This window comes from Branchiostoma lanceolatum, chromosome 4 (genome assembly GCF_035083965.1).
Source record: "Branchiostoma lanceolatum isolate klBraLanc5 chromosome 4, klBraLanc5.hap2, whole genome shotgun sequence".
In the NCBI taxonomy this organism is placed as follows: Eukaryota; Metazoa; Chordata; class Leptocardii; order Amphioxiformes; family Branchiostomatidae; genus Branchiostoma; species Branchiostoma lanceolatum.
Window position 1 is genome coordinate 31434183 of NC_089725.1, and position 27581 is coordinate 31461763.

Genomic DNA, 27581 nt, shown 5'->3' on the forward strand with positions numbered 1-27581 from the left:
CAAAAGTTTTCAAACCATAAATTCAGGTGACAGATGAAAAATTGTATCATGGGATCACATTTTCCTGTCTAAGAAAATTATACTGCACATTTTCTGACACATTCTAAAGAAATTTATTTTTTCACGCGCAAATTCTTCACGCGCAAATTTTCACGCGCAAATTTTTCACGCGCAGAAAACCCGTTCCCCCTGGAATGAGTAGAGGCTGGGTTTGGAAAAAGAGGAATGAACTTCAAACCCAGAACAAACAAACAGTTATGCAGAATGAAGGAAAAAAAAAAACTGGTAGTGGTACTCTTTGCGGGGTTTTGGAAGGCAGGCATTAATCAAGATGTTTCCTTTTTTTAAAACATCAATAATATTCATAGTATCAGTATGTTAGTCCTCATCATAGTTATCAATAATTTCTGCACATCAACCTGTAGCTGCAGCTGATAACAAGACAGTCAGAGATAGCAGACTTCACCCCCTCTGCCAGGACATACAGAAAATGCACTGCTTCCTCTGGCAGGACAAAAAAGAACTGCAGCCATGCACATGCATGCATGCACAGTTGCACACACACACAGACACACACACAAACACAGGGAAGTTAGCCGGCCAGAGCCATGACAGTAAGTATAGGTTGGAAATATAACGTATATTCTGCAAAAATCAACCTCCTTTCCAGCAAGATTATTCTGCTGAACAAAATAATATATGAACACAAATATATTCAGAAAATGTTAAGTTACTGTAAACAGTATTTTCTACACGTTAGAGGGTATTGATCTTGTGGACGTGCAACTAGCTACTGTCTGAAACGTAACTCCACCCTATGATGAAGAAATTATGATGGTAGAGAATAAAAAAGCAACTTGAATCTTGAAAAACCCGCCAAGGAACTTCACTCGGTCAGCAGACGCCATGATGTTGCTTTGGACTAAACCATTATAAATGTTTCATGGTGAATTAAGATTTCATTTTTCTACGATAGACAAGAAAGATAACAATCTACACCATTTAGTATACATAAAGTCTATAATTAATTATATAATACCAATTTTTTTCCAATATAGTTCTATAAGTGTGTCTTTTAACAGCTGATCTATGTCGATTTAGAAAATTTTTACATCCCTCCCCCACATATCTGTCAAGTGGTCTCACTTTACAGGATGTACCATATGTGACAAAGTAAGGGTAGTGTGCAGAGTCTAAATTATTTCCTTAGCAAAAAAAAGATAGTAGCATAGTGTAGATAATTTATACTTTTGAATTAAACAGGCAATTATGAAATGTAATATCTATCTATGTCTAGAAGATATTTTCTTTTAAGTAAAAATACTGCAATATCATATACTACTCCCCCCCATTTTATATTTTGGGGTCTTCTGACTTTGAAAACAACGCCGCCATATTTAAACCGTTGGATACTTTGTCGGCAGAATTTTGTTGACCGTACTGGGTGATTTTTCCTCAGAACTCAGGCATTTTCTCGCCCCAAAATGTCAGACGAGTCTTCGGAATTCACCGAGGACGACATCCGCCGTCAGCTGGCCGCCCTCGGTTACCACGACGTGCCGGAATCTCGTCTGAAACAGTTCGCAAGGGACCTGCAGGACCTGGTGCAGCACGACCGGTCCAAGGCCAGCTCGGAGGACCAGAGCTTCGCGTCGGCAGCTTCCCGTGCGGACGCCTCTGCCGCCGCCCAGCCCGCCTTCCTACTGCGGCAGCCAACACGGACCGACACTTCACACAGGTATGGGCCAGACAGGTCAGGATATGTAGGATTCACACAGTTAAATGCTAAACAACAACGGATATACGCACACGCCCGGCCCGTGGTTCATGCTACATGTAACGTTACATGCAAATCTGCAAATAATATTCTGTTCCGAAGAAAATTATGAAAAATTATGAAAGTGTGTTTGGGACAGTGAATTATTACACTATTTCAGATCCCCCCTCCACATCAATTTTTGGGATCAGCCCATTATTTCAGGCCTTTTCCAGAAGTATGAGTTTTTCCAGCAATTTGGTAAAGATTATACCTGCAAAATAAGACCCAAAATGATACTGTAAAAGCCTTTATAACCACCTTTGAACTCAAGAAATTTACAGCTTGATATAGGAGTAACGCTAACAGCTTTCCTGTCTTCTCTGTACCGCCCTCTGCAGACATGACCCAGTAGAACAGCCAGGTTACGGTAAAGAAAACCAGGCTACCAGGAACTTTCCCATCGGACATGACAGGGACGCCGGCTTCTCTAGAGAGCAGACAAGACCAAAATCTTACTACGACAGGGAGACCAGACCGACGACTGCACCGGCCAGACCCGCCGGGTACACGCACGCCGACTCGGCGAACGACAGCAGGAACGAAAGCGGGTTCAGGGTACCGAAGAGAAAGGTCCTGAGGAAGATAAACGGAGAATCTCGAGTGTTTGACGAATCTCTCACGACGGAGAGCGAGGTAGATGACGTGAGCGAACTCGGGGAGCGCCTCGCCGGCCTCCCGATCAATGAGGAAGATTTGTACCTATCCGAGGACGATGTTTCGCAGTACAGGCGGCAACGGCCGCATTCGGCGGGGTTGTGGCCCCACAGGCCCGCGGGGGACGAGGAAAGCGAGTACGCACCGCACCTTCCACGCTCCTTCATCCGTCCTACAGTCCGTCTCCCGCAGAACAGAAAGAGCATCAAGACGGACCCTGTGAACCGGTTCCACTTCTACAACCGTCAGTGGGGGGCACAGAAGGCTCCGGGGGAGAAGAAGCACAAGGACCTGCGCTGGAACGTCCGCGAGCTCATGATGCAGAAGGACGAGGTGGTGCAGAAGCCGCAGCGGGTCTACGTGCCCAACGGCTACGTCGTGCCGACCAACAAGAAGCGACAGGCGCTGCGGTGGGAGGTCAGGCACGACATCGCCAGGGGAGTTCTGCCACAGTACTGAAATCTGCCAAAAACTGATGAAATGTTGGAAAACAGAGTTCTTAGTACAGTACTAAGTGTTTTATTCGAAATCAGCGTTTCAGTAACCATCTGTCACCTTTCTCAGAACAAACCAGACTGGTTCTGTCGCACAATCCAAGTAGGTCCTCACATTTGAGACTGCATTGTAAACACTGCAGGTACTACTTATCTGTATATCTGTAAATACTTTACATTTGGAACTGCATCTGTTATCAGCAACATTTGTAGTGCGTAACAGAACAGTTCTGAACTAGACAGAATTGCCCAGAGGAAGGTCACTGAAATGTCAGTCTTCAATAAATCACTTGGTTGTGTACAAAGAACTTTGTTATCCAGTGATTCCAACCTAAATGAGACTATTCAAGGATGGAAAGATTTATGGACACCGAAAACGTAAAACTAAAAGGGTGGATGTTCTTTGACTTCCAGCTCACCTCATTGCCTTTACTCTGCAAGGTTCACAGATTTTAGTTTCGGAAAGAACATTTTGAAAGAGTCACCTTTGGAAGTAGTTGTAATGTAGGGCCAAAGGATACTCCATTTGATTGTACCTGTACTATGCAGAACTTGAGAAAGCACTAAGCAATGGTCATTTTGAATCTGGAAAGACTTAAATACATACATTATGCTTTTTCATATGACATTTTAGAATTTTTTGTACGTCGATTGAAAGTTGAACTATGAAGATTGCAATCTGTCTTTCATTTCAATTTGAAAATGATTTTTCAGACTTCTGTCACCACTTGACTTTTGTAAGCAGTCTGAATAACTTTCTACAGTGGTGTTGCTACATTTGTATTATGAAAAAATTATTATGATTAATGAATTGTATAATAAAGTGTGACAATGTCCAGGCATTGATGAATTGATTGTGTAATAAAGTTTTACTATGTCCAGACTTGTGAGTTTTCTTGACTAGTCATCTGTAACTTATGAAGACATTCTCATCCCTTTATGGTGAATCTAAACTTACAGCCGACTCACTGGAATTGTTGACAGAATTGCTCAACCCTGTTCAGCTATTTGACCCAATCGCTCTGGATACATCACTTTAGGCATGTGTGACATTGGCAAAGCTGATGAGGGCCAAAAATGTCAGTTCAATTTCTTGAGTTGGCAAATACATGTAGTTAGTAATTTACCAACTCTGATTAACTTTCATGCAAATTTTTCATATGTTCATAGGATGGTAAGGAGAGGGATAGCAACCCCACCTTGCAGAAATATGCCCTGCTATAAGCAGACAAGGCACCACAGGGCAGTTACTTAGCCTGGGTGCCATCCTATTTCTACCGGGGCTCCTACACTCGCTTCCCTCAAAAAATATTTTTTGAGGGAAGCGAGTGTAGGAGCCCCGGTAGAAATAGGATGGCACCCAGGCTACAGTTACTAACCACAAGTTGAAACCTAAAGGTTGTGGCATGCATTGGTTAGCTTGGTAGCCAAACCAAATTTGCAGAGAGGATGAAAGAGACTGGGCAGCTATAACAGGTTTGGATGCCAGGCTAGGCATGGTGAGCAGTGACTGGGGGCAGGCTAAGCTGTAGAGGGATGGTCTATTGTTCAGACTGCCACAAGGCTTGAAGATGTAAGTTGTACACGAGTATGTTGTTGAAATTGAGATATTATGATACATTTTAATCTCCATGCAGATTTACCTATAGCAATGATGGTTCTAGTATCTAAAGGGCAAAAGCAGCCACCAGGAGGGACCAATTTGATACTGCTTTTGCCCTTTGGATAATCCGATACTGTCAGTGCCACTGGTAATTCTGCTTGTAAATTACATACATATCACAAAGAAGGACTATCAGAGATGCATGTGCAGCAGCGACATCTAGCAACAGAGATTTGAATTGCAAGTTAGAATCGGTCTCTGCCTATGCACCTTTATTATTGTGCTCAGTGGGTCCCGAAACAATGGCTATTACTTTACCGCTGTAATATACAGTGTCCGAGTTTTGGGTAGATGATAAATAGCAGAAAAAATAAGGGGGATCCATACTATATTCTGGACTCAATCAAGTTCAAGAATTCGCAATCATCTTCGTTCATACATTAGTAGAATGAACATCAATTCGTTTTGACAAGACGGTAAGACCGTTAACGTTAACATACTGGTACATGTATAACGTTACAGACTTAAACAAAAATGAGGTAGTATTTTCTATTCTCCAGGCAGAGGTTTCGGCCGAGTACTAAGGTTAGGAGTGTCCGGGATTTTCACGTCTCTCTCCCTTCGTTAAAAATCCCGGACACTCCTACCCTACTCGACCAAAACCTCTGCTTGGAGAATAGTATTTTCGACATAGTATCATTGTTTCTCTTTGCCAGCGAAGTTGTTGGCTCCAGGCTATTTCAAGAGTGGAAAGTCCAACACATGATAGCAGATAGATATCAGTGTTAACCAAAAAGCTAAATACATTCAACACTACAGTTTCTTAAAGTGTTAGCCCAAATATATACACCAGAAAATGAAAAAAAAAAATTTCTCATGCCACAACATTGACTGGAAAGCTCTCTGACTTCGAAGTATTTCAACTCTGCAACATTTTTCACAAAAGTCCGACTTTAGACAAGTTTAATCGCGGCTCTCGTCGAGGAGGATGCCTGTACCGCTGAATTCTGCGTCACATGTCATGGTCTATGACCTGATCTATACAGTCAAACGTTTTCCTCCGATTTATTCATGATCAGTAGCATTTCAAAATGTTAAAAGTCCACCACCTGAAGATGTCCGTGAAGGATCATATATGAACAGTTACACATTGACTACAACTTTAAGATACCCTGTTTTCCTGTTACTATTCTTCACAAAAATCATCTTCTTCACGTACGGTGAAGACTACAACCTAGACTGTTGCACCATGTCGTCCGCTACTGCGGCGTTGACTGTCTTCCCCGGCACCTTGTCCATCTGTGCCTGGTTTCCTTGAGGCCCTTCTCCGTCTTCTGGGCTCTGTGGTTGGTACTGAAGAATACGGGATGGAAAATTGAGCTACAAATGCTTCACGTCTGTAAAGCAGGAATTAGATGTAAACCGGCCCATTACAAAATTACGCTTTTTTTAAAGTTACCTGAAGCGCAAATGCACGTCACGTTAGCTGTTTATTCATTTATCAACCTTGAATATGGTACCGTTTCCAATCTCCAAGCTGATGTTGGAATGGAAGATCGTAACGTTCTCGACCTGCTAATCTCTAAGCATATGAAAGGATTTGGCTTATTCTCCGTGTTTTTGCAACATTTATTGTTTTTTCCTCAACATGTACTCCTCTGGTATTACACCTTGAACGGTTTGAATAGGAGGAGGTAAACCATTAAAAAGTGTTATACTCACTAGAAAATAGTACAAACTGTTTTTTTATAACAGGCGTTTAACACAGAATGAGCCGGGTCCCTACATCTGCTTGGAGATCATACCTGCGAGAGGAGATCGTCCATCTTCAGGTAGTGTCCCAGCCGGACGCCCGCCCCGTCTCCCACCTCCCCGTCGATGACGCAGCCGGTGACGATGACGCTCCGTCCGGCGCACGCCAGGTACAGCACACCTGTCCCCACGGCGTGCGACACCAGCAGACTCAGCGTCGGGGCGTCAGGTAGCAGCAGCAGGTCACATGTGAGCCACACGCCGCGCCAGTAGCTCACCTGGGGGAAGGGGACCCGGAGTGTGAATGGGAGTGATGACTACAAGGCATCTCGGGCTCATCAGCTAAGCTTCAAGCAGATGTAACGTTACGTCTTCGGATTACTTTCGACTTCTTTTCACCGTGTTTTAGATTTGTTGGTCTCAGAACCAGAGTGCATCTGAAACTATGTGTAGCATGCTGCAACTTTGCTTCATTTAGCTTTGTCTTGAACTATGCTGTAGTTATACACTAATACACGGCTACAACAGACTCCGTAAGAACTGTTGAGAGAGAGAGAGAGAGAGAGAGAGAGAGAGAGAGATTTTACAAAGAGGACATGAAACATCATGGACTGATATTTCTGTACTCTCCAAGCAAAGATTGGCTGGATGACAAAACGACAAATTAGAAAGCCCAATAAAAACGCCTAAAAAGACGTCAAAAACAAGCCGGAGTCGAACCTCTACTTGGAGAGCAACATCTCTGCTCAGTCCTCGCATCGTTTAGATGTACTTTAGCAAAATATACTAATAACGTTATATCCACAGTGCGTTATATCTAAAGTCTAGATAGAACTTTATTAGTATCTTTTACTGAAATACATTTGCAATTTGAACATGAGAATGTTGAAAACGTGGGCGACTCACCGCACACACTGCGGACACTAGGTTAAAGATGTCTTCCAGGACCACCTGCAGGAGGAGGTACCTCTCCAGCCTCCTGCTCAGGCTCATCACCGGGAACTGGAGAACGGTCTGCACCAGGTACAGGCCGAACCCGATGGCGAGGCAGGACAGCGCCGTCAGCTGCGCGTTCCCGGGAAACAGGAACAAGTCGAACATCTCCCACGTCCCGCGCCAGAAGAGCACCACCGCGGAGCCTATGAACCCCACGGTGAAGAGCGCGTCCAGAGCGAACCTCAGCGAGCAGCTGCTGGAGTCGGTCCTGAACCGGGTCGTGATGGTGAACGGGTCGCTGCTGAAGTCCGTGGCCACCAGGATGGGCGGAGCCAGAGTGTTGTACAGAGTTCGCATCACGGCCTTCAGCACGACGGCGAGGACGGCGCAGACGACGACGCTGGTGACGTTGATGCCCGTGTAGACGTCCAGCAGCTTCCAGACGCCGCGCCAGTGGTTGACGTTGGCGAAGCCGTGCACGTAGACGTAGAGGACGTGGCAGACGTGCTGGACCACGCAGGAGTCGGTCCTGCCGGCCAGGCGGCGGAGCGGGGACTGCAGCAGGTTGAGCATCAGGAGGAGGGGCACGCCGATCCCCACGGACACCCAGGGGCTGTAGACGAGCTCCTGCGGCAGGAGGTACCGGTCCATGAGCCCCCACGTGCCGCGCCAGTAGCTCACCACCATGGGGGTGATCAGCAGACCCACCACCGCGAAGTTGTTGACGGTGTGAAGGAATGTGACTTTCGGCGACGACATCTTCAGCCGGGCTTCTTCTTTGCCGGTGTTTTGGTTTACGGTGGCGGAAGATCCTGTGCTGAACATTAACAGGAAAAGTTACAGTACAGATACAGATAAACACATATCTATATACACATCAGATGTCACTGAACAATGGGTGTTACCTGCTCCCTCGCGGCTATAGTTACGTTCTATCGTGACCGCCATGACACCAACGACTGGCACACGCACACCTGCACATACTAGTGACATCCCAACACAGATGCATGACTTTATGATCTATATATGATAATCTAACAACTCCTAGTCTTCCAACTAATCGGACATTGTCAGATCACTAGACTTTCGCAATGTTATTGATAGATAGACAGCTTAAACACCTGAGAAATGAGAAACTTTTAGAGTCCAGCCATTGGTACAGAATACATACGTTAGGTCTACAGAATCAGTCTCGCATGAACAACTGTTAAAAACACGTATGTGCGCACTGTACAGCTAGCTGCGGTCTGGTCTGTGATGATGCAGTCAGAATTATACAAAGAATGGACTTTCTGTTCTACCTAATACATAAGAGACCGGAAACGTTTCCCTTTTCTGTCTCTTACCGCAGCACATTGGGAAAACAGGTAGGTTGAAGGGGTGTGAATCATGCCTATGAACTAACACGCAATATTAAAAAAAAAAAGTAATTGTAATGATTAAGTCGCACATGGATTCCTTGGAAGTAGACTGAACTAAACTTGCTGTCAAACACACACATTTGACGAAAATATCTACAACCCTGTTACGCTAACGTTTATAACTGTCTAAGTCAGTCCATTCATGCCAGTATACATACAGATGCAGTAGTGACCCGGGCACTTCGGGCCAAGTCGGCCGGAACATTTCTCGACTCATTGCAGCAGACGGGATGTTATGTAGTGTTACAAGTGAAGTCTGAACACGAATGTACGGCAGGTATTGTTTGAGGAAAGTGCAAAGAACTCTCATTTAGTCTCACCTGTTTGCCGTCACAGTCCGCGGTGTGCTCTCCGGTGGGCGATCAAACACGGGTCTGACATGTCGCCGACAGCCTTGGTCTCCACACGCCCGAACTCCGAGCGCACAGGACGGCTCAGGCAGCGGTAATTGTTGGCGTGACGGCATTATTCACCAGTTTGGCGTGACCTGACTCTAAAGTACTGACATGAGAGCCAGGAACCATCGCCTGTACAGACACATTGGGTGCGACTAATGCAGGCTCCGATGCAAGACCTCACACTTTGCTTGTCTCTTTTTCCCCACTTTGGCACACACCATCAGAGCTGAGATGCATTTTGTTTTTGCTGGAAAATTTCCAGCCTTTTTTTTGGTACAATTTGTGCCGGCTGTTGTTGTCTGTTTCGTCAGGGCCAGGAGTCTGACGAGAGGCATTGTTTACTATAAACCCGGTCCGGCATGCTGATATCCTCTGGAACAATCACGTTCGTTAAAGCTATGACAGGACAAGGTCCTTATCTCAGATGCCGAGAGGGCGTTTGGGGACAGGCCCGATACCTTCTCCTGCATTCAATACTCCACCTTTGACCCACTTCGATTGTACAGTACATGTATTACAAAGTTGAAGAACAAGCACCGCTTTGCAGTCACGCTCCTTGCGAGTTTTGCCTGAAGTGCTGGTGCGTATCATGCAACACGCCAAAACTAAAGCCCCGTTCACACTTATGCGTATGAGTTGCGTATTAACATGTTTTTGGTTTAGGTCAAGTTTGCAGCCAAAGAAGTCATTTCTTTGGTTCGATAGCTAGGCTGCACAGCGGTGGGTTAAAGTAGATAACAACTTCTTCCCCGCAAAAGAAATGAAACTCATCGGCGCACTTGAATATAGTGTGAACGGGTCATAAGGTAACATGGATTGCACGGTCTGTAATCTGTATATGTACTACAGTTAGGAAGCCAAAATGACACATCATAGAAATTGTTTTTATGTTTACCTTCACAGAAGTAAACATATTGTTTTTGCTACGTTTCCTCTTCCTCTTCTTCCTCTTCTCCGCACAAATAAAAAACATGAATATCTCCAAAACTAGAGCTTGGAATAACTTGAAATCCAGCAAGCAGGTAGGCCTGTACAGAAGACACTGTACCTTGGTCTTTTTGTCCCATATAGATGCAAAAAAATGGTTTTATGCGGCAAAAACTGGTGAAAAAACTTGCATTTTAAGCACAAAATCGAACTTTAGAATCCCTTTAGAACCCGTTTGGAACTTCAGAATCCCTTTAGAACCCGCTCAGAACTTTAGAATCACACATTCCACTGCCGCAGGTCAACGACCGTAGCGAACGGCCCGTCCAGTGGACACCGAACACTGTGTTCGAAATGGCGTCAACGACCTCAGCTTTGGAACACGCGACCGGGCAGAATGAAACATGTGTTTAGGTTGGTTTCACGGCGCTCGGATATACCAAGGAGGCTAAATACCTTGGATAACCAAGGACATTACATTACGACGTTGCTACTTGGATGTTTTGTTGATTCTTATGTTTACCTTCAAAGAAGTAAAAACATTCTTAAGTTTCCCCATCATCGGTATGAGAACCAAACCGGGTGTCATTTTGACACGCTACCCAGGAGTGGAACACCGATTTGGGGTCATCCGCGGTCATAACCAGCGCCGTCATATTTTTTCTCTGAATGCCATGTAACTTATATAAAAAAAACTACTTCTTCACAAATACAAACCATTTTTCTACACAATAAATCTATGCTGACATTTTACTGTGGACGGGTGAATATGTAGCAAATCTAGCTACCGGCGTCATTGCTGGCGATCTTGAATGTTGACAGACGCCAAAATGTTAACATTTTTGCAGCTTCAACCACTAGCAGTCTTCCGAAGCTCGACTTGATCAGCTTGACAACGAGTCAACTTAAAATGACTCGCCATCGATATGGTATCGTCTTCGGGTGACATAAGTTGCACTTTGGTTGTCCCCTGACTATATTTAATTAAACCTCCTTGTTTTCGTCCAGCGTGCTGAATAAGAAGTTTATGCACAGAGCGCTAGCTGTCGTCTGTGTGAAACACGGATTGGTGTATAGTTAACCGATTTTTGCATTACCAAGAAAATTTGAGCATAAGCAACGGCTACGTTCGATGCATGGTCACCGATTAGTGGTGGTTACTGTATAAAAACACATACAACACTCGTCATGCAAAATCGATTTTTTTCTTACCCTGAGACAAAAAGGTGAAATGCAAAATACACACACACACACACACACACACACACACACACACACACACACACACACAAAACGTGGGACTTGAGAACTTTATTTCGCGATTAAACTGACTGAACAAACAAGATATGACGCAGCGTAGAATGCCCTCCCCCTTGTAACGTTACCTTGTGTCATGGTCATTCCGTTCATGTGATACATGTACAGCGGTGGGCAACGTCAGTCGTGCAACACAGGTGGAGGTCAGACAACGCCATCAGGGTAAATGTACACGCAAGGAGGTTCTCCGTATAACCTCCTTTATACAGGTCGGATAAGTGTTTGATAAGGTTCGTGGTCGACTTGCACATTTTATTATGTAAAGTCGGCGCGTCGTAAATGTTGCAAAGTAATCCTGTGAAGTTTGCATGTTGATTATGATTGACAGGCGGCCCGCTTGTGATCTGCGTGGGGTGGGAATCATCGCAAAGCAACGTAAATGTAGATCTTGTTTTTTTTTCTGTTTAAATCGTTGACAAAATAAAAATTAAAAAGAACACAATACAGGGCTAAGAAAAATGATCGTGCGGTTCAGAACATGTCTGGACCTGTCTTTGCCCTGGATTGACTTGAATAACAGGAAATATGGATTGTCTGCGTACTTTTAGGAGTACATGTACATGCGGTATTTTGCAGACTGCAGAGGTCAGTATGATCGGCAACTGCAGGACGTTTTTGATATAGATTTGTCAATTTTTGCGATCATGATAACCAGCGATTTCTGTAAAACAAAGTCTTTGGTATACCAATCAATCGTCAATCAATGTCAACATGCACTGGATTGAAAAGCAACACGGCGTATTAAAACGGTCGCTAAGGTGCCGTGCGTAAGTTTTTACCGATGTAGGCGAGCGGCACCTTTAAAATGTCACCAGCAGAGTGGAATTGAAGTTATTTTCACGAGTCATCCTTGTCTTTACTTAAAATCTTCTCAAGATTGCAATATATATGACTTAAAATCCTTTACTTTTACATAAATTGCAGATGTCACAAAATAGGAAATGTAACGTTACATAGTTTTTCCTACTCTCGGTCTTCACATGGGAAATGACAATGTACGCACTCGTTTATCGGCGAGCACAGTGTTAACTCGCAATTTGACGCTACGCTTCCGTCTCTTCGACGAAAATTACCGAAGTTCACCTGTTTGTGCGACTATATGCCATTCTTTGGAAAGGGCACAGGAGAAGAAAACATGGTATTCGAGCTGTGTTGAAAGAGAGCAAAGGAGAGGATATGCTTATGTATACAATTCAATGGACACTTGTGTTGTCGGTGAAACTTTCGATAACAACTTTACATTGGAAGGCGTGTGCGTCGTGCTATTGAATAAATCTCTCATCTCCGTGAATTGATTTACTTGGATTTCAACATGCGCTTGCGAGATGAATGCAAACAAAGCACTGAAACCACCGACGATTTCATGTAGCCGAATTACAGATACGAGTGCAGACTTTGCTAAGTAGATATGCAAAGAAGTCTCTGAAAATTGGAATGATCCATATGAATTCATTATCTCCTATTTTTAGATTACATATGTTGCAAATATCAAAGTTGTTTCAAAAATGCCTCATTAATTATGCAAATAGTGTTTGATAATAATCACCTTTATCTTAACGTTACATGTGTCACTAGCATACTAGTAGATATTCTGTCATTTGTCACCAATGTATTACAAATTCAAATTGTCATATTTTGCATCATTCATATCAATAAATGTTGCTCTTGAGCCTTGTTACCTTTGTCATACGTATGCTATTCATATCATTTAGCACAATTGAAATATAAATCTTCCTTATTGATTGTACAAATTATGCATCCATTTCGTTGGTCTTCATTAAGGTCACTTACAGGTCAAAAATTATCAGAATTCATTCCCCTTTTCTTGACTTATCCTGTGTCATAGACCTGTGCCAACGCATCAACTAAATAAAACACTTTATCCTTCCTGGTAGAAACGTAAAGATAGACCATGTGAAGGTAAACATTCTGCATTTGCTCGCAAATGTTGCCCCTCTAGTTTATAGGTTCTCTTCATAATCTCCAAGCAGATGTCGACAAGAAAGATTGTAACTTATTCTTGAAGGTTTGTGTGTCAGAGACCTGGACCGGTCAGAAGACGTAATATGATCTTCCATCCCAACATCTGCTTGGAGATTAGCTATAGTCTCTTCAGGAATCAGAATCTTCAGCAAGTTGAAGTTGGTAGCCTTAAAAAGAAAGAAGAAGAACAGGACAAGATCTGAGATGTACTCTGTTTAAATAAATAGATTGAATCAGCGGAGTGAAAAAAGTGACTCCTAGCGGATACCTGTGGAACGACAGCTAGCAGACGCCTGATCGTGCCGCCCAAACTTGTGTTTTTATAGCGACAAAGGTTCCGCAGCACGCCCGACTTCGCTTGAATGTAGCTGCCAATAGAGCACACCTAAGAGGACTGCCCTAGCTAAGTGTGCGTAAGTTAAACGTGCCGTAGCGCCGGGGCTATATTTGTACTGTCTTTACGTCATGGCAGTCAAACATTTCGTTAAATCTTCCGGACCTTTAAGCGTAACATTACTGTCAGAGCGCGCTATAAAAAGAAGAATGTTTGCTGTTTTAAAGATTGAACCCACGCATGGGTTGTGGTCTTTGTGGTAGTTCACAGGAAATCCGTCCTGCCAGTACGTTAACGTTCTTACAGCCCCCGGCACGTTGGCGTCGTCGCTGCGTCCTAAACTGGATTTGTGATACCGTTGACTCTATATCTATAATGGGAATATCATGCAAAACTTACAAGTATGACTAAAAAGACAACGAAACGCACAAAGCGTAAGAAGATTAGTTTTGAGCGCGCTGTCAAATAATGGCGCCGGATCGCAGCGAGGTCGCCCACGTACCGCGGGTCCAGTGAGCCTAGTAGGGGCTTTAGTCTTCAGGCTCCTTTTGATTAAGTAGCTGAAAAATGTAGAAATTTAACGCTACCCCACTTTGCTGGTTAACTGGGAAATCATTTACCATATTTTGTCCGATTTGTTCTATTTACTCGGCCCCAAAGTTAGTTGCTAGAGACTGAAGTATCAACAGAGTTTGTCACGTTCAGGTCGTTTACTTCGATGTCAATGACATTTCCCGTGACAGTCATTTCCTCGGGTGTTAAACGGAATCGCTCGAGTCAAACGATTCTTTACTTTTCGTTCTGGCCGTGTGGAAGCAGAGGTCATTGACCTCCAACAGTGTGCAATAGAGTGTAGAAGTTATATTATACTGTCTGTACAGGTGGTTTGTGCGCGTTAGACGTTTTAACGATTAATTGATTCAACGAGCCATGCGAGATAGACTTTGTTGCTAACACATTATTTTATCTGACAAACTGGCCGTGCTTTAGGCGAACTCAATAAGCAAATAAGCCAGATAGGACAAATATCTCCCTTATGAACAAAATTCACGGGAGGTATTATTTTGGTGCGTCTGTCTGTCTGTCTGTCTGTCTGCCTGTCTGTCTGTGTTTCCGCACATTTTGGCCAGCATAACTTACGAAGCTATGGGTGGATTGTGATGGCATCATGAGGGCGGGTATTGGGAAGACGAAGGTCAAGGTCGATTTTGGGCCTCCTTCTGTTTTGCCAGAGGATTTGGCCAGTGGACGAGTTATGGAGGGCAAAAGACTGACACAAGTCGTCAGGTAAAACGTTATAACGTTAATGTCTAAGCAGATGTATGGTAGTCACGCTTGCTTTGCACGTGTTTTGGAGGCATTCTGTGCAGTCTGTCCGGCTTTGGCTTGAGTTTTCCTCTATCCACCCCCATGAAACTCCTTATGGGCCGTACCCGGTCTTATGGGCCGTACCCGGTAAAATTATGGGCCGTACCCGGTCTTATGGGCCGTACCCGGTAAAATTATGGGCCGTACCCGGACTTATGGGCCGTACCCTGTACCTATGGGCCGTACCCAATGGCCGACATCGCCCGGCCACAGGGCGTAGTGGCGTGAAAGTCGCGTCTAGATACCCTGTACCGCAACGATACACAATCACACATAGCCTATGCTCTGGCAAACATTCCTGGCCACCTCTCTGCCGAGTGGCGTTGTACAAATCGCCCCCAATTTCGAGAACACTCACGCAAGCTGTGGCGAGATGCCGGCTGCAGTGCTCGCGTGGGGTCGAGAAACCCGGAAGTGAGCTTCGCATCGATCATCATCATCAGCTGGGTTGTGTGGGAGGCGTCGCGAACAAATGTGGATCCGGACAAAACTCTCGAGCTCCTTGCTATCGGTACGCATTTAACAATTTCATCCATGGTATATAACTTTTATTACCGCCCTATTAGGTCACTCCTCCAACAGAGAGTCACTGTAACGTAAGATTTTGTTCTTGTTTGTTAAGCGTGGAAGGGGGAGGGCGGTGTAGCATGACAGGGAGCCCGAGCATGCTGCACTGCACAAGTGACCATATACCGACGAGACAGTGGTGTAATAGAGACAACAACAACAGCATATTGCTAAAACTCTAGGTGAAGATGAACTGTTTCTAGTTTAATACTCTCTAACATCTTTGACTGTCTTATTCAATCTTCATTCCAGAGTATTGCACAATGACAAGAAAAAGCCTATCAAGGTCCATCTTGGAAAGAAGGACAAAAGGACATATGCTGCCATCCCCTTTCCCGAAAGGAAAGTGGTACATTGTCTGGCTCCCTTATCATCCCTGGCCAAGTTGGTCACTCAGACAACCAGCCCCCGTTGAACAAGGAACTCTTAGTTGGCAAAAAAAGATTTCAGTACTTATGGGTACAGGTGACTCACAAACAAACCTGGGTAAACCTATTTGGAGTAAGTCATTAAAATCCTTCTCACATAACCAATGCAATATTCATACAGAAATTTGAAAGTATAGTGTTCAGCTGGCAGAATTTGATAGCAGCATTATTGTATGACTACAATCACAGATCTTATAAGGTCTTGGAGTCTTCATGTGTGCTCATGTGGTAGTTTACTTCATGTCCATTTTTGTTCTTGTACATGTAGATTGTGATAATTTCTAATCTACAAGAGAGTCATTCATTCAGTAGGCAAGCAGAAATCAATAACAACTTGAATTTCAAAGGGACATTGATCCATGACACACTATTTGCCAATAAAGTTACAGTTTATTACTCTATATCTGTAAACCTTATGCTTAATTATAACACATTAAGTACCGTAGTAACAGTAATTTAATTTTTTTTTATTTCAGGGCCCGTGGATTCCCCAACGACAAGTAGCAAGCCTGTCTACCCCTGTCAAAGTACAGATGTCATCTTTACAGAAACAGACTACGCTTAACAGTGGGAACCACCAACTAGGCTGGCTCTTGTGAAGGCAAAAAACCATGATCCTTTGATCTGACATCAAGGGCACACCGCAAGAAACCAACGAAGACTTTTTCTACTAAACTTGGTGCTCCTTTGAAGGGGCAGACTGGTGTAAGGCAGTACCATAGAACAGATCTTTCAAAGATCCTGCCTCATGAGCGAATTGGTCTTCTATAAGTAAACTTCACTGCTGTATTCAAAATTTCAATGTAATTTTTTTCTCCATTTTGCCAAACATTATCTTATTTCAAAGTGGAATGATTGTCGCATTGTCAAAATCATTCATTGATTTGAGTACTAGTTTGAAAAAGTAATTGCATATTGTTCAGATCTTACAGGATTTACATGGTTAATGATTAAAGATATGGAACATAATTAGGGGCTGCATGTAACGTATGACTTTGTATGATCAATCAGCAGAATTTTTGTGCACTGTTGCCATGTGGCGCATGAGCTGCCTCGCTCCCTGGTAGCTTTTACTGCACATGTTACAGGTCTTGGGGTCTTCATGTGTGCTCAAGTGTCTTTTCAAACTTTGTTTCTGTTTGAAAGAAGCAGTGCATACCGTGCACTTGTGATCCTTGGCCTGCTGATGGGTCTTCAGGTGGTCCTTGAGATGGCACATCTTCGCAAAGACTTTTCCACAAGTGTCGCATGTCTTCTGTGGGGCGTGGGCCTTCCGGCGATGGTGGTACAACTTTACTTTGTTTGCAAATGTCAGTTTGCAGGTTGTGCAGGTGTGCTCTTTGGACTCATGTATGAAACAGTGTTGCCTGAAACCAGAGTATGACTTAAAACTCTTGCCACACTCCTTGCAGACTAGTACTTTATTATTGTGCTGAATGTCTACATGTTTTTTTAGTGCGAACTTGTCATGAAAGGATGTAGAGCATTTCTCACAAGTAAACGTTGCTCTGTGTCTGAGGTTGTGTCTTCTGTAGTGGGAAGCAGGTATATTTTCCCCACAGATGTCACACAAGACGATGTTTGATTCTAAAAGGGGAGAAGTGAGATATCTGTTATTTTAGTATGCACACATAGTTTGTTTATGTATACAAAATATGTGACAGTGTGAAGGGCTCAAAAGAAAAAAGTATCAACAAACAACTTAAAAATCTGAATAAAACACATTGACATGTAACTATGTACTTTTACTGTCAACTTCTTAAAATTAGTAACTGTAAATTTGGAACAAAATTTCACTCAGTCTGACACCTGTTATTCACTCATATTGCAAATCCTCCCAGAGTTATCTATGACGCTGGTACCCAAGCTATCAATCACTGATTTAAGAGAAATAGAGTCATAAAATTGCGGTACACAGGGATGTAACAATGCGCATGCAATGCACTTTTTCAATATTGAATGATACAATGAAACAAGTATATGAAAGTAGATGAGGTTCGGTCCACTACACTCAGATCTAGTTTCAGAGTGCCCTCCCACCCTATATGATAATATATTCAAAGAACCCTGTGGACAGAGATTATATCTCTATTGTAATCCATCTGATTCCTGTTGTTTCGACATTGGCTAGAATTCTTGAAACAGGTGATTCCATTGTGCGTTACCAAATCGTATATTTCACGGAATGATAGTCTAAATTCACTATACATTTCACCAACCTTCCGTTGCACCTGCCGGCTGGACTGAACGCGGGTAAAAATGAAATTTCCCGCCAAAGAACAGCATCACTTCCGGGTTTCTCGACCCCAGGCAAGCACTGCAGCCGGCATCTCGCCACAGCTTGCGTGAGTGTTCTCGAAATTGGGGGCGATTTGTACAACGCCACTCGGCAGAGAGGTGGCCAGGAATGTTTGCCAGAGCATAGGCTATGTGTGATTGTGTATCGTTGCGGTACAGGGTATCTAGACGCGACTTTCACGCCACTACGCCCTATGGCCGGGCGATGTCGGCCATTGGGTACGGCCCATAGGTACAGGGTACGGCCCATAAGTCCGGGTACGGCCCATAATTTTACCGGGTACGGCCCATAAGACCGGGTACGGCCCATAATTTTACCGGGTACGGCCCATAAGACCGGGTACGGCCCATAAGGAGTTTCATGGGGGTGCTATCGTTTCAGGGAGAAAGGCATCGCCTAGCCTGGTATTTACCGTTTGTGGTTTAGTTGAACCCGTAGGGCCGCAATGGACAAAGGAGCATAGAACCCGTCGCACTTTAATCCAACTCGTTTTACATCGAAGTACATTATGACAACTATCCGAACCATGGCGTACCGATTTATACAACACTGGTTGTTCACTTCAGTCTGTTTAGTTGTCGTGTCGGTTGATTTACGTCAGCTATAAGGTTCCCGTCGTCTGTTTACGTTTTCCCGCCACAAACGGTATGTGACAGGTCGGTGCGCACGTCCGCCCTGTGACGTCACGGCGAAGTACCCATTTTCAGACATTTTCACACCCGCTTCACTTATTTATTTGGTTTACCAGAAAAGAGTGCTCATGGTCCCTTGTTGATAAGAAAAAGTATAGTGGAAATCAGTTAGCCTACCACCATCTTTGTAAGTATACTAAATCGTGAAAACGTGACGATTTCGTGCTTGGTGTACGCAAAGCTAGACAAAGCCGGTTATTTACTCTCCAAGCAGAGGTTCGGTTCTGGCTGGGTTTTTTTCAAGACTGTTCTTATACTTACTTACTTACTTAGTTCGAGCTCCCGCTCGAACCAATCCTGAAAGCTCTCTCCACAGCACTTTGTCCTCCATGGCCCTTCGTAGTTCCTTAGTATCTTGTAAGTTTGTGTCACTACGTAGATTGTCTAAGTAGGTGACCCTGGGTCTACCCCTACTTCTTTTTCTTATAATAGGCGTTTTTGTCGGGCTTTCTATTTTGTCCCGTTTTCGTTATAACTGGCGAGAAGGGGGGACTGACTAGTAAAAGAATACGGAAAAGCGAAGTTGACTAAAACTTGAGAGTATTGCTGCAACTAAAATGACGCTCTATGAATGTTTGAAGTTTACAGGGTAACGTTAGCGTAATATACGTGAAATGTTATCGAACTACAAATTGTGACAATAGGAAAAAGTGAAAGTGGGCAGAAAAAGAAGATACGGGAAAGATTAGTCGAATTTCCTTATTGTCAAACTTCATTAGCGTAAATTAGATAGCACCTCGTGACGTCATACGGTGTTGGTCCGCCCCTTTTTTGTGTCTTCAGTTTTGTTATCGCCGTAATTGTTCTCACAAAAGGACAATTTGGGACAAAAGCACGAGCCATTGACAGGTTGCCTGGAAACGAGATACAGATACTTGATAACCTTTTTGTGTGTAAAAATACCACAAATGACCATTAATCTCTAGGGAATGATCCCCCCTCCCTCCGGCGTACTTGGTTCCTCCCGCTGGTCATCCATCACCTCACCACTGTTGTGACGACAAGTCGCTGCTTCTGACCGCTCCTTGCGTCTTGTCCACTTCTGCCACAGTTTCTTCACCTGTCCTTCTCAAGATCTACCCAAGGAGTAGCCAGAAGGAAGGCGGAGACCTTAAGGAGTACGTTTGGTACACAGTTGTTGACGTTAAGTAGGTGTACAGAGTCTTTAGCCGACTCCAGGCAAGGTTGTCTGGAGAGGTGTGTGTTGGGGCGGCGACTCAAGTCACGGAAACTTCCAGAGAAGTTTGTGAAGATCTTAACTCAGCGGGTCTCTTGCAGATTCCTCCAGGTAAGGTTTGGTGTTTTGTATCTGTAACGGTAGCTGTCGTGTACATGTGTGTGTTTATGGTTTGGAATATCAAAAGGTCTTCACGTATTATATAAGAAGTTCGTCCAAAAATGTGACAGCGTTCAGACGATCTGTAGGGTTAGTCTGCCCCCCTCCCCACACCCACTTGTTTCCAAAGACTGTCACCAGCAAATTACCCAATTTCTGTAAAGTTGAGACCCTCTCACGTACAAGACACTACATAAGAAGCTTCCACAAGACTGTAAGAGACTGTGTGTGTGAAACAGTAGTCCGCCAGACCTGCCCTGGTCAGGACGTAACGTTACACATGTACGGCTTGGTACCTTTCTTCTGAGGTGAAACCTGACGCTACACTTCCTGGTTAGACAGTTTTGTGGCCGCTAACAGGCGAGACGGCTACTCTGTAGCGCTATTATCTGCATCACTGGAAGAAAAATAACTCAGTTTTTCCAAGAAGCACGGAAGAAACCCGGCCTTCAGTTTCTCACCTGTGGGAAGTGCAACAGGTGAGCTGAGGTGTGCGACAGGTGTGCCATTGACAGGTGTGTGTACATGTGTGTGTGCAGGCTGTTGCTGTGCTGGGGGTAATGTAGTCAGTATAATTTGTGGTTGCCCCATTTCTTGTGTTGTAGAACAGCTTTTGTGACCAGGTGACATAGCGCCAATTATCTCAAACACTACCCCCAGGACACGACCGCTATTTCTAGAGTACGGACGACCTTGTTAGCAGTGTTTGTTCAAATTTACCTGACATACTCAGATAGACTCAGGGTAGTTATACCTGTCAGCCATTTTACCGTGACTGTTTTGTTGGGGACGGTCACCGGACATTGCTCGCTGGGGCGCACCTTTGTTGACAGGTAGTTGGACTCTCGATGTTCGTGTTTTTACACCTGTAGCTGTGAGGGGGGTCTGTTATGTTTGATGTTTGATGTTTGAAATAGTGTTGTGAATTTGTCGTCGTTTCAATGTTAAACATGATAGTTGTCATCTGGGTGCTTCAACCTTGCTTGTCATTTCAACAGCTGCATGTTTAGTTGAAGCATCACATGGCTGGCTGGTTGGTTAGTTCTTCTTCTTGCTGTACTGTTGTCTGTGTCCGTCTTGCTGGTTTGTTTCAGTGTTAACTAGAAATGTCAGTTCAGTTGTTCTGTAATTAGAAACTGTAAACAGATTTGCATGCTGTTTGTTTTGTTGCTTTAAATGGAATTGGAAAAAAAAATTAAAGGTAAATTTCCAATCACTCACTGTAATGGTAAAGGCACCCTTCTATGTATTAAGTTCGCATTTTACCTTCTAGACATGCATTATAATGTATTACAGACTGAAGTAAGGGAAGGAAAAGTTGAGTGTAGGACCATCATATGTCATGACAATAGATCTAAACACGGCACATTTTTGGGACGAGGTAAAAAATCTACATATAAACAGACCGCGACATCACCCATTGTGACGGTGGTATATTTCGGGTTAGCTGTAATGTCAGAAATGTTTTCCCACTCTGCTAGTTTGTTTGCTGCCAAAACTCGATTTGGAGACACTTTCCAGTGCCGGCCCTCCAGAATACCACTCTCTCTTATGTTTGCCTGTCTGCACTAGAAGTGGAACACTGTCTTGTAAACACTTGAAAAGGAATGTCTACTTTTCTGAGTGTTAGAATAAAGCAATATAAAAGATCATGGATTGTGGGAGTCAGGATTCACAATACGTGAAATTTTCATATTTGAATGAGAAAATCTAGAACTACTTGTAGAAGAAGACACATTTGATGACTGTTCGATTTTTATGTTTATAGAAACATATTGATATCTATTAATGTTTCTCTCTTCTTCAGTTACATACACATGTATGTCACATGTTTCAGAGTACTATCGTGGAATTTGGCGGATGTATAAACTTTCCTCATTAATTATGCCAATTAGATACTGATTTGCATAATAAGTATCTAATCATGTACATCATCACTCAAGCTATCTACTTACCAAAAATCATAACCATCCATCAAGCCCTTCTTGAGTCATTCCCTTTCAAAGTCTGAACCAAAACCTGATCCTGCAGTTTCAAAAAAGCCGCTAGGGGGCCAAAAAAACCTATACCACTTACTCTCTGTCCAAAGAGCTATCTACCACTCAAAAATCAGTTCCATAGCTTGTCCAGAACACGAGATATCGAAACAGGAAGTTCCGCTGCAGTACCATAACAAGCCGCTAGGGGACCCAAAATGTAATCATTTCCTAGTCTCATCAAGACCTACCCACCTACCAAATATCAAGTCAATCCATCCAAGCCTTCTCGAGTTATGCTGGTCTTTACAAACATACATACAAACGCTACCCTCTGCATAACCTTCTCAGCGAAGGTAACTATAGGCTGCTTTAAAGTTTATATTTTTTTGAAAGATTTATCGGAGTATTCAGATGTTTCACCCTCTCCCATTTCATTGTACAGAATGCCAGAGATGTGAAGTTCTGTTTGATAGGCCCTGCAATCGTTTATCGCTAATCTCCAGTGCAAAGCTGGTTATTGTTTGAATATTCAACACAGGAATAGAAAAGGCAAACAGCGTTGTGTGACGTATGGAGATGGAGTATGGAAGGTCTATTTGCATGAGATGAAAAGCGACCAAGCCAGGAGAAGAAGTCTGAATTGTGCTCCATTGTTGCTGCACTGTCAGGGGAGAAGGGCTGATATGACAGCAATTCTACCATCATGGTTCAGGGTGTAAAACCTATTGTGTACTAAAATGGGAGGAAAAGGGCAGGTTTAACTTACAGAAATCCCCTTACTGTCCAGATGGGGGCTGTTGACTTTATGAGAATGAATGTTATACAGAGTCATTATAGCAGAGTTGAACAAGTACGGGTTATGTTTGCTGCGCTTTTGTGTGTGTCCCCGTGCGTAATTGAGGCATGCATTTTTAATAAACTACCATTATGCCGGGTATGTGGCCTTTGTGTGTGCTATGGTTAAGTGGTCAGACATCCTTGTCAAGCACATTCATATAAACTGCCATCTGGCCGTGTCAAACATCATTTTACATGTTTGATAAGAATGTACTTGTTGAGTACAGGAAAGTTACTGTTTAACTCTTGTTTTTCACAAAAACTGTTGGGCAGGGAGGCAGTTGAAAGAATGAAAATGACATCCAATCTGGAGCCACTTCCTATTGATAAGACGTTAAGTACTTTGGTCTATACAAGGTTTAACTTAAGCTTCCTTTAATCTTGCGTTGAATATCTATTGAATAAAGTTTTATAAGTCTGAAAAAGATTTTGATGTGCATGTAATGTTGTATACCAAAACTCGCAACTCAAAGTATTCTAAACAACTTAACAAAATCACATTTTTCGTGTGATAGATACTAGAGAGAATATCTGAATCAATGGTGTATAATCCTCTCATGAAAAGTTGACATGATTTTTTAGTTACTTTCAAATTTGGGCTGATTTTAGGAAAATAGCTTTCAAACCTATTATCATACATAACATGATATAACTTTCTGCCCAAATCAGAAGAACAGTCTGCATTTTGCTTAGTTTTTTCCATTTTTTTGTTCTGTCATCTTTATGGCCAGGGTTGCCCAACTCAGTAATTGACACTGCTTTACAGCGGAGCTTGGGTAGCGTACGGAACCTGAAAAGGCTGATACTCAGGCTAGTGGGGCCCTGCAAACTTGTTAAAACTTGTAGCAAAGACCTTATCTGTGTTTTCTTCTGTTTGCTTTCCAGTCTGCTAACTTTATGGCACAAAGGTCGACAACATCACCATGGAGATGACCCCTGACCTCTCTGAAGCACACATCGTTACCGGGTGTCTCTGAGACAGTCTGCCAAAATGGAGGAGGACGTTGAAGACAGGACGGGCACGAACGGCGGATTCCTCGCGCCGAAATTTTCCGTGGAAAACGAGGAGAGGACAGACGGGCGGTTGTCGGCGGGCAGGCGGTCTCCCGACAGCCCGGTTTACGACACCAGCCCGAAAGCGAAACTTCTGGAAAATGCTGGAGACGTGAACAAGAACGGACGCGGTCTTAATGGGAACGCGGTCAGAGAAACCGCGGACAGGATCCCGATGCAGGACAGAACCATCTCGAGATCGTCAGGGAGTCTAAAGGAGGAAGTGAAGACTTGGGCCAAACCGAGGTCGGATAAAAAGACGGAGAGTAAAGAGACTAAGAAGGAAACGTTGAGACCGCTGAACAGACGGTCTTCCCTGGAGAACTTTGGTCGGTTTGGACTGCTGGCTCCTGCAGTGGCGCTGGCTCCCGCCATACATGGGGTAAGTAAACCTGTTCATGATACACTTTAACACCTGCCTTCTTACAAGAAAACTAAAATTATCGGTATGTTTAGCAGATTTTCTACATTCGAATCCACCAACCATTTTGTAGACAGGGAAATATGCAGTATATGCTGTTCTAGAATTTTTCAAACTTCGGACTTGAATGATGAATTCTGTTTAAATGTAATTTCTGGGTTGTACTGTGACCACCTAGAATCTGTCACCCGTCATCGTAAATGCTTTTAAAGCAAAATGTATGCAGCATACTGTTTCCTGGTGGTGGAAGGAACCTACAGACCACAATCTTGTCTTTGACAGAACATACTTGTCTATGATGGGAGTCTGGTGAAATCTCAATCTATGTACTAAACAAACTGAACAATGGCCTCAGCTTGGTTATTGGGTCAGGCGGCAGGAAGTACTAGTATAAGTAAGAATAGTATTAATAGTGATGAGGACACAATGGCAACCGTTTGTTTTGTTGCTGCTACGGTAGTAGCCTTTTTCCTGCTTGTGCTGTCCTCATGTTGCGGTGCCCTTGTAACGGAGGGGAATCCTTAAAAGATCCCTGCAGTCTGCAGTCTACCTGCAGGCCTGTAGAGTCACGGTCTTCACTCTTGCAGTTCTCATGTGATGTAGTTCTTTTTGTCCCAATGGTTGTCCTGTCATTGACAGTTTTAGCTTCAACCACTACATGTAACTGTTGTAAGGAGTTCCATTCTAACATGTCTAAATGACTGACCGCTACGTCTAATTCTGGAATAACAGTGGAATCTAGAAAACTTTCCTGTAGATTTCAAGGCCTGGCTGTCAAACAGACAGGCTGTGTGATACATGTCCCAGACAGGTGTATACTCAATGATCATGCTATAGTTGTCCTGTAAGTTTGTTTTGCTTTCAGCTGCAGGTGTTAACTTGTACCTGTGGGGTACTTTTTATTCTACCTGTCTCAGACAGGTGTACAATCCTTGTATTGTGCTACAGTTCTGCTGTAATTCTTTTTTACTTTCACTCTCAGCTGCAGGTGTGAACTTATACCTGTGAGGTACTTTTTATTCTACCTGTCTCAGATTGGTGTACAATCCTGGTGCCTACTGTTATGTTACAGTTCTCCTTTAAGTTTGTTTTGCTTTGAGCTGCAGGTGTGACAGGTGGACAAAAGCCCTCTTAAATGCATGAAGGAAATGTCTGAATCAGTAGAAGAGTCGTGACTCTGCATAATGAGTGCAATGTTCGGTAGAACCTTCTTTTGAACGTCGCTGCGTTCTCCTGTTACCGAACAAACACTCTAAGTTGGAAAAGTTATACTCTTTGTTATACTAGTAACACAAGTCTGCAGTAGGCAAGTACAGTAGTAGTGGACAACATGTCAACCGTACACACTCGTGCCACATCTTCAGAAGCAGCAACTTAGTCTCTAAGATTTGTAAACTGCATAGCCGCATAGTTACCGTTTAGAACTTTATTTGAGACCACACCCATTTGCCTACAAGTCTGATGATATTAGTCTCAGAGGTGTTGAAGTTGAGTTGGAATGATAGATGAAATAGTTTGTAGGAATTTTGGTACATTTTTTTCCCTTTGCCTGAAGTCACAAGGGACAGAGAAAGAGAGGGAGAGGAAGAGAAAGAGAGAGAAAGAGAGAGAAAGAGAGAGAAAGAGAGAGCAAGAGAGAGAAAGAGAGTCTTTCGTTAGCGTGGTGTCCCACTATGTTAGCTCCCAATGTGGCTACTGTGTCAGGTAGCGACATTCGGAGCAGACCAAAGCTAACAAGGTTGGACTCCAGGCCAGAGATTTTTAGGGTACAGTATCTTAAATAAAACCAAGAAAAAATGGAGATAGACAGACAAAGCTTCTAAACTTTATAACATTTGTAATTTTTCTCTTAAAACATGAAAAACAAAGTTGCACGTTTATCTACCACATTATATTTGTGAATAGTTTCATCAGGTTGGTAAGTCATTGGATAAGGTTCTTTGTACACAACCTCTACATAATCACCTGCTGTCATTCCACTGGGCAATTCTGACCTCTATTACACGATTAAACAGATAACAGACAAAATTGTCTAGATTCCGTCTCTGATCTAAAAGCTAATTTCACAATTGTCGACATTCGCTGAGCCAATTTACTATAGCCCAGGACAATAGTCGCACCCTGAGCCCAGAATTCAGGTCAGGGAGGACTTACCACTGATGGAAGGGTGCAGAAGTGTTTGTGTAGACATAAAGTCTGTATCCAAGTGCCTATCTGTCAACTTACTGCAAGAAAAGAGTAGAGGCTTTACAGTCCTGTGTTGGAAATCCCTTGACTTATCCGCATGCAGGATAGCACTTTTGTTGTCATGGGGCCGCAGAGTGTTGTTGGTGTGAATGACATGTGGTCTGGTCTGTGTTCTGAAAACAGAAAAGAAGTTTCGGTCCTTCCTCTAAAAAGATATGCAACTACCCAATTGTATGCCTTTATGTTTGACTTTGAAACAAGTTGCATGAAATTATTAAATCATTATCAGACCTTCCGATAAAGTAGAATTTGTTGTAATATTGTGATGAAACTTTGAAATGAGCATCATGTTCATTACATGTCTTACCTGTGCTCTATACACCAGCAAGCTTAACATAAGTTTTTGTTTTGCAATTTTGTTTGATGCATATGGAACAGGTATACTTTACCCTAGATGTGTTTTCCAAAACGTAATAGGACTAAATACCTTTTGCTCTACTTCATTTCTAGCCTTCTTTTGTACGTTTATCAGCCAGCTTTACTTTTTGTACCTGCCCTTTGTCGAATATGCATTGTGTCCGTCAGCTTAGCTCTTTATAGCAAACCTTTAGTGGGCCTGCATTGTGTAGGTCATGTACTGTTTGTTCCAACATGTACTGTATATATACACTTTGGTCATAATATGTCCTTCAGCGATTGTAACCAAGCAACATGGATTGATGGCTATAAATAATGACCTTAGCCTTTGTATAGTTGAAAGCCCTCAGAATGTTTTT

At 43.3% G+C, this 27581-nt stretch overlaps 3 protein-coding genes and 1 long non-coding RNA gene across 6 annotated transcripts in view; 3 read left to right on the forward strand and 1 right to left on the reverse strand.

The window, feature by feature from the left end:
* Positions 1-1359: 1359 nt before the first annotated feature.
* Positions 1360-2968, forward strand: LOC136434024 (centriolar and ciliogenesis-associated protein HYLS1-like). Its single transcript, XM_066426675.1, has 2 exons — positions 1360-1738; positions 2158-2968. Exons 1-2 carry the CDS (start codon positions 1485-1487, stop codon positions 2930-2932), a joined length of 1029 nt encoding a protein of 342 aa, XP_066282772.1. The 5' UTR covers positions 1360-1484; the 3' UTR covers positions 2933-2968.
* A 2368-nt stretch (positions 2969-5336) lies between these two features.
* Positions 5337-9501, reverse strand: LOC136434022 (uncharacterized). 2 transcript variants are annotated; one of them, XM_066426673.1, is made up of 4 exons: positions 9000-9501; positions 7229-8075; positions 6376-6600; positions 5337-5923 (listed from the first exon to the last, which is right to left on the reverse strand). In XM_066426673.1, exons 1-4 carry the CDS (start codon positions 9143-9145, stop codon positions 5798-5800), a joined length of 1344 nt encoding a protein of 447 aa, XP_066282770.1. In that variant the 5' UTR covers positions 9146-9501; the 3' UTR covers positions 5337-5797. The 2 variants fall into 2 exon arrangements, with proteins under 2 accessions (XP_066282770.1, XP_066282771.1); XM_066426674.1 differs by having other exon boundaries at positions 7229-8070; positions 9000-9100.
* Positions 9502-15044: 5543 nt separating this feature from the next.
* Positions 15045-17736, forward strand: LOC136434025 (uncharacterized). 2 transcript variants are annotated; one of them, XR_010755693.1, is made up of 3 exons: positions 15045-15517; positions 15826-16074; positions 16478-17736. It is a non-coding gene; the product is annotated as an uncharacterized lncRNA (long non-coding RNA). The 2 variants fall into 2 exon arrangements; XR_010755692.1 differs by lacking the exon at positions 15045-15517 and having other exon boundaries at positions 15634-16074.
* Positions 17737-19777: 2041 nt separating this feature from the next.
* LOC136432071 (probable voltage-dependent N-type calcium channel subunit alpha-1B) overlaps positions 19778-27581 on the forward strand; it is a 44046-nt gene continuing 36242 nt past the window's right edge. The window contains exons 1-2 of the mRNA XM_066423089.1: positions 19778-20110; positions 24030-24579. Of these exons, the coding sequence (XP_066279186.1) occupies positions 24136-24579 (444 nt within the window). The 5' untranslated portion in view covers positions 19778-20110; positions 24030-24135. The remainder of the gene's footprint in view (positions 20111-24029; positions 24580-27581) is intronic.

Coding starts and splice junctions, on each gene's coding strand:
- LOC136434024 (XM_066426675.1), top strand. CDS start 1,485: ATGTCAGACGAGTCTTCGGAATTCACCGAGGACGACATCCGCCGTCAG. Junction 1,739..2,157: donor CGGACCGACACTTCACACAG/GTATGGGCCAGA, acceptor CGCCCTCTGCAG/ACATGACCCAGTAGAACAGC.
- LOC136434022 (XM_066426673.1), bottom strand. CDS start 9,145: ATGCCGTCACGCCAACAATTACCGCTGCCTGAGCCGTCCTGTGCGCTC. Junction 8,076..8,999: donor CGGACTGTGACGGCAAACAG/GTGAGACTAAAT, acceptor GTTAATGTTCAG/CACAGGATCTTCCGCCACCG. Junction 5,924..6,375: donor TGGACGATCTCCTCTCGCAG/GTATGATCTCCA, acceptor CGTATTCTTCAG/TACCAACCACAGAGCCCAGA.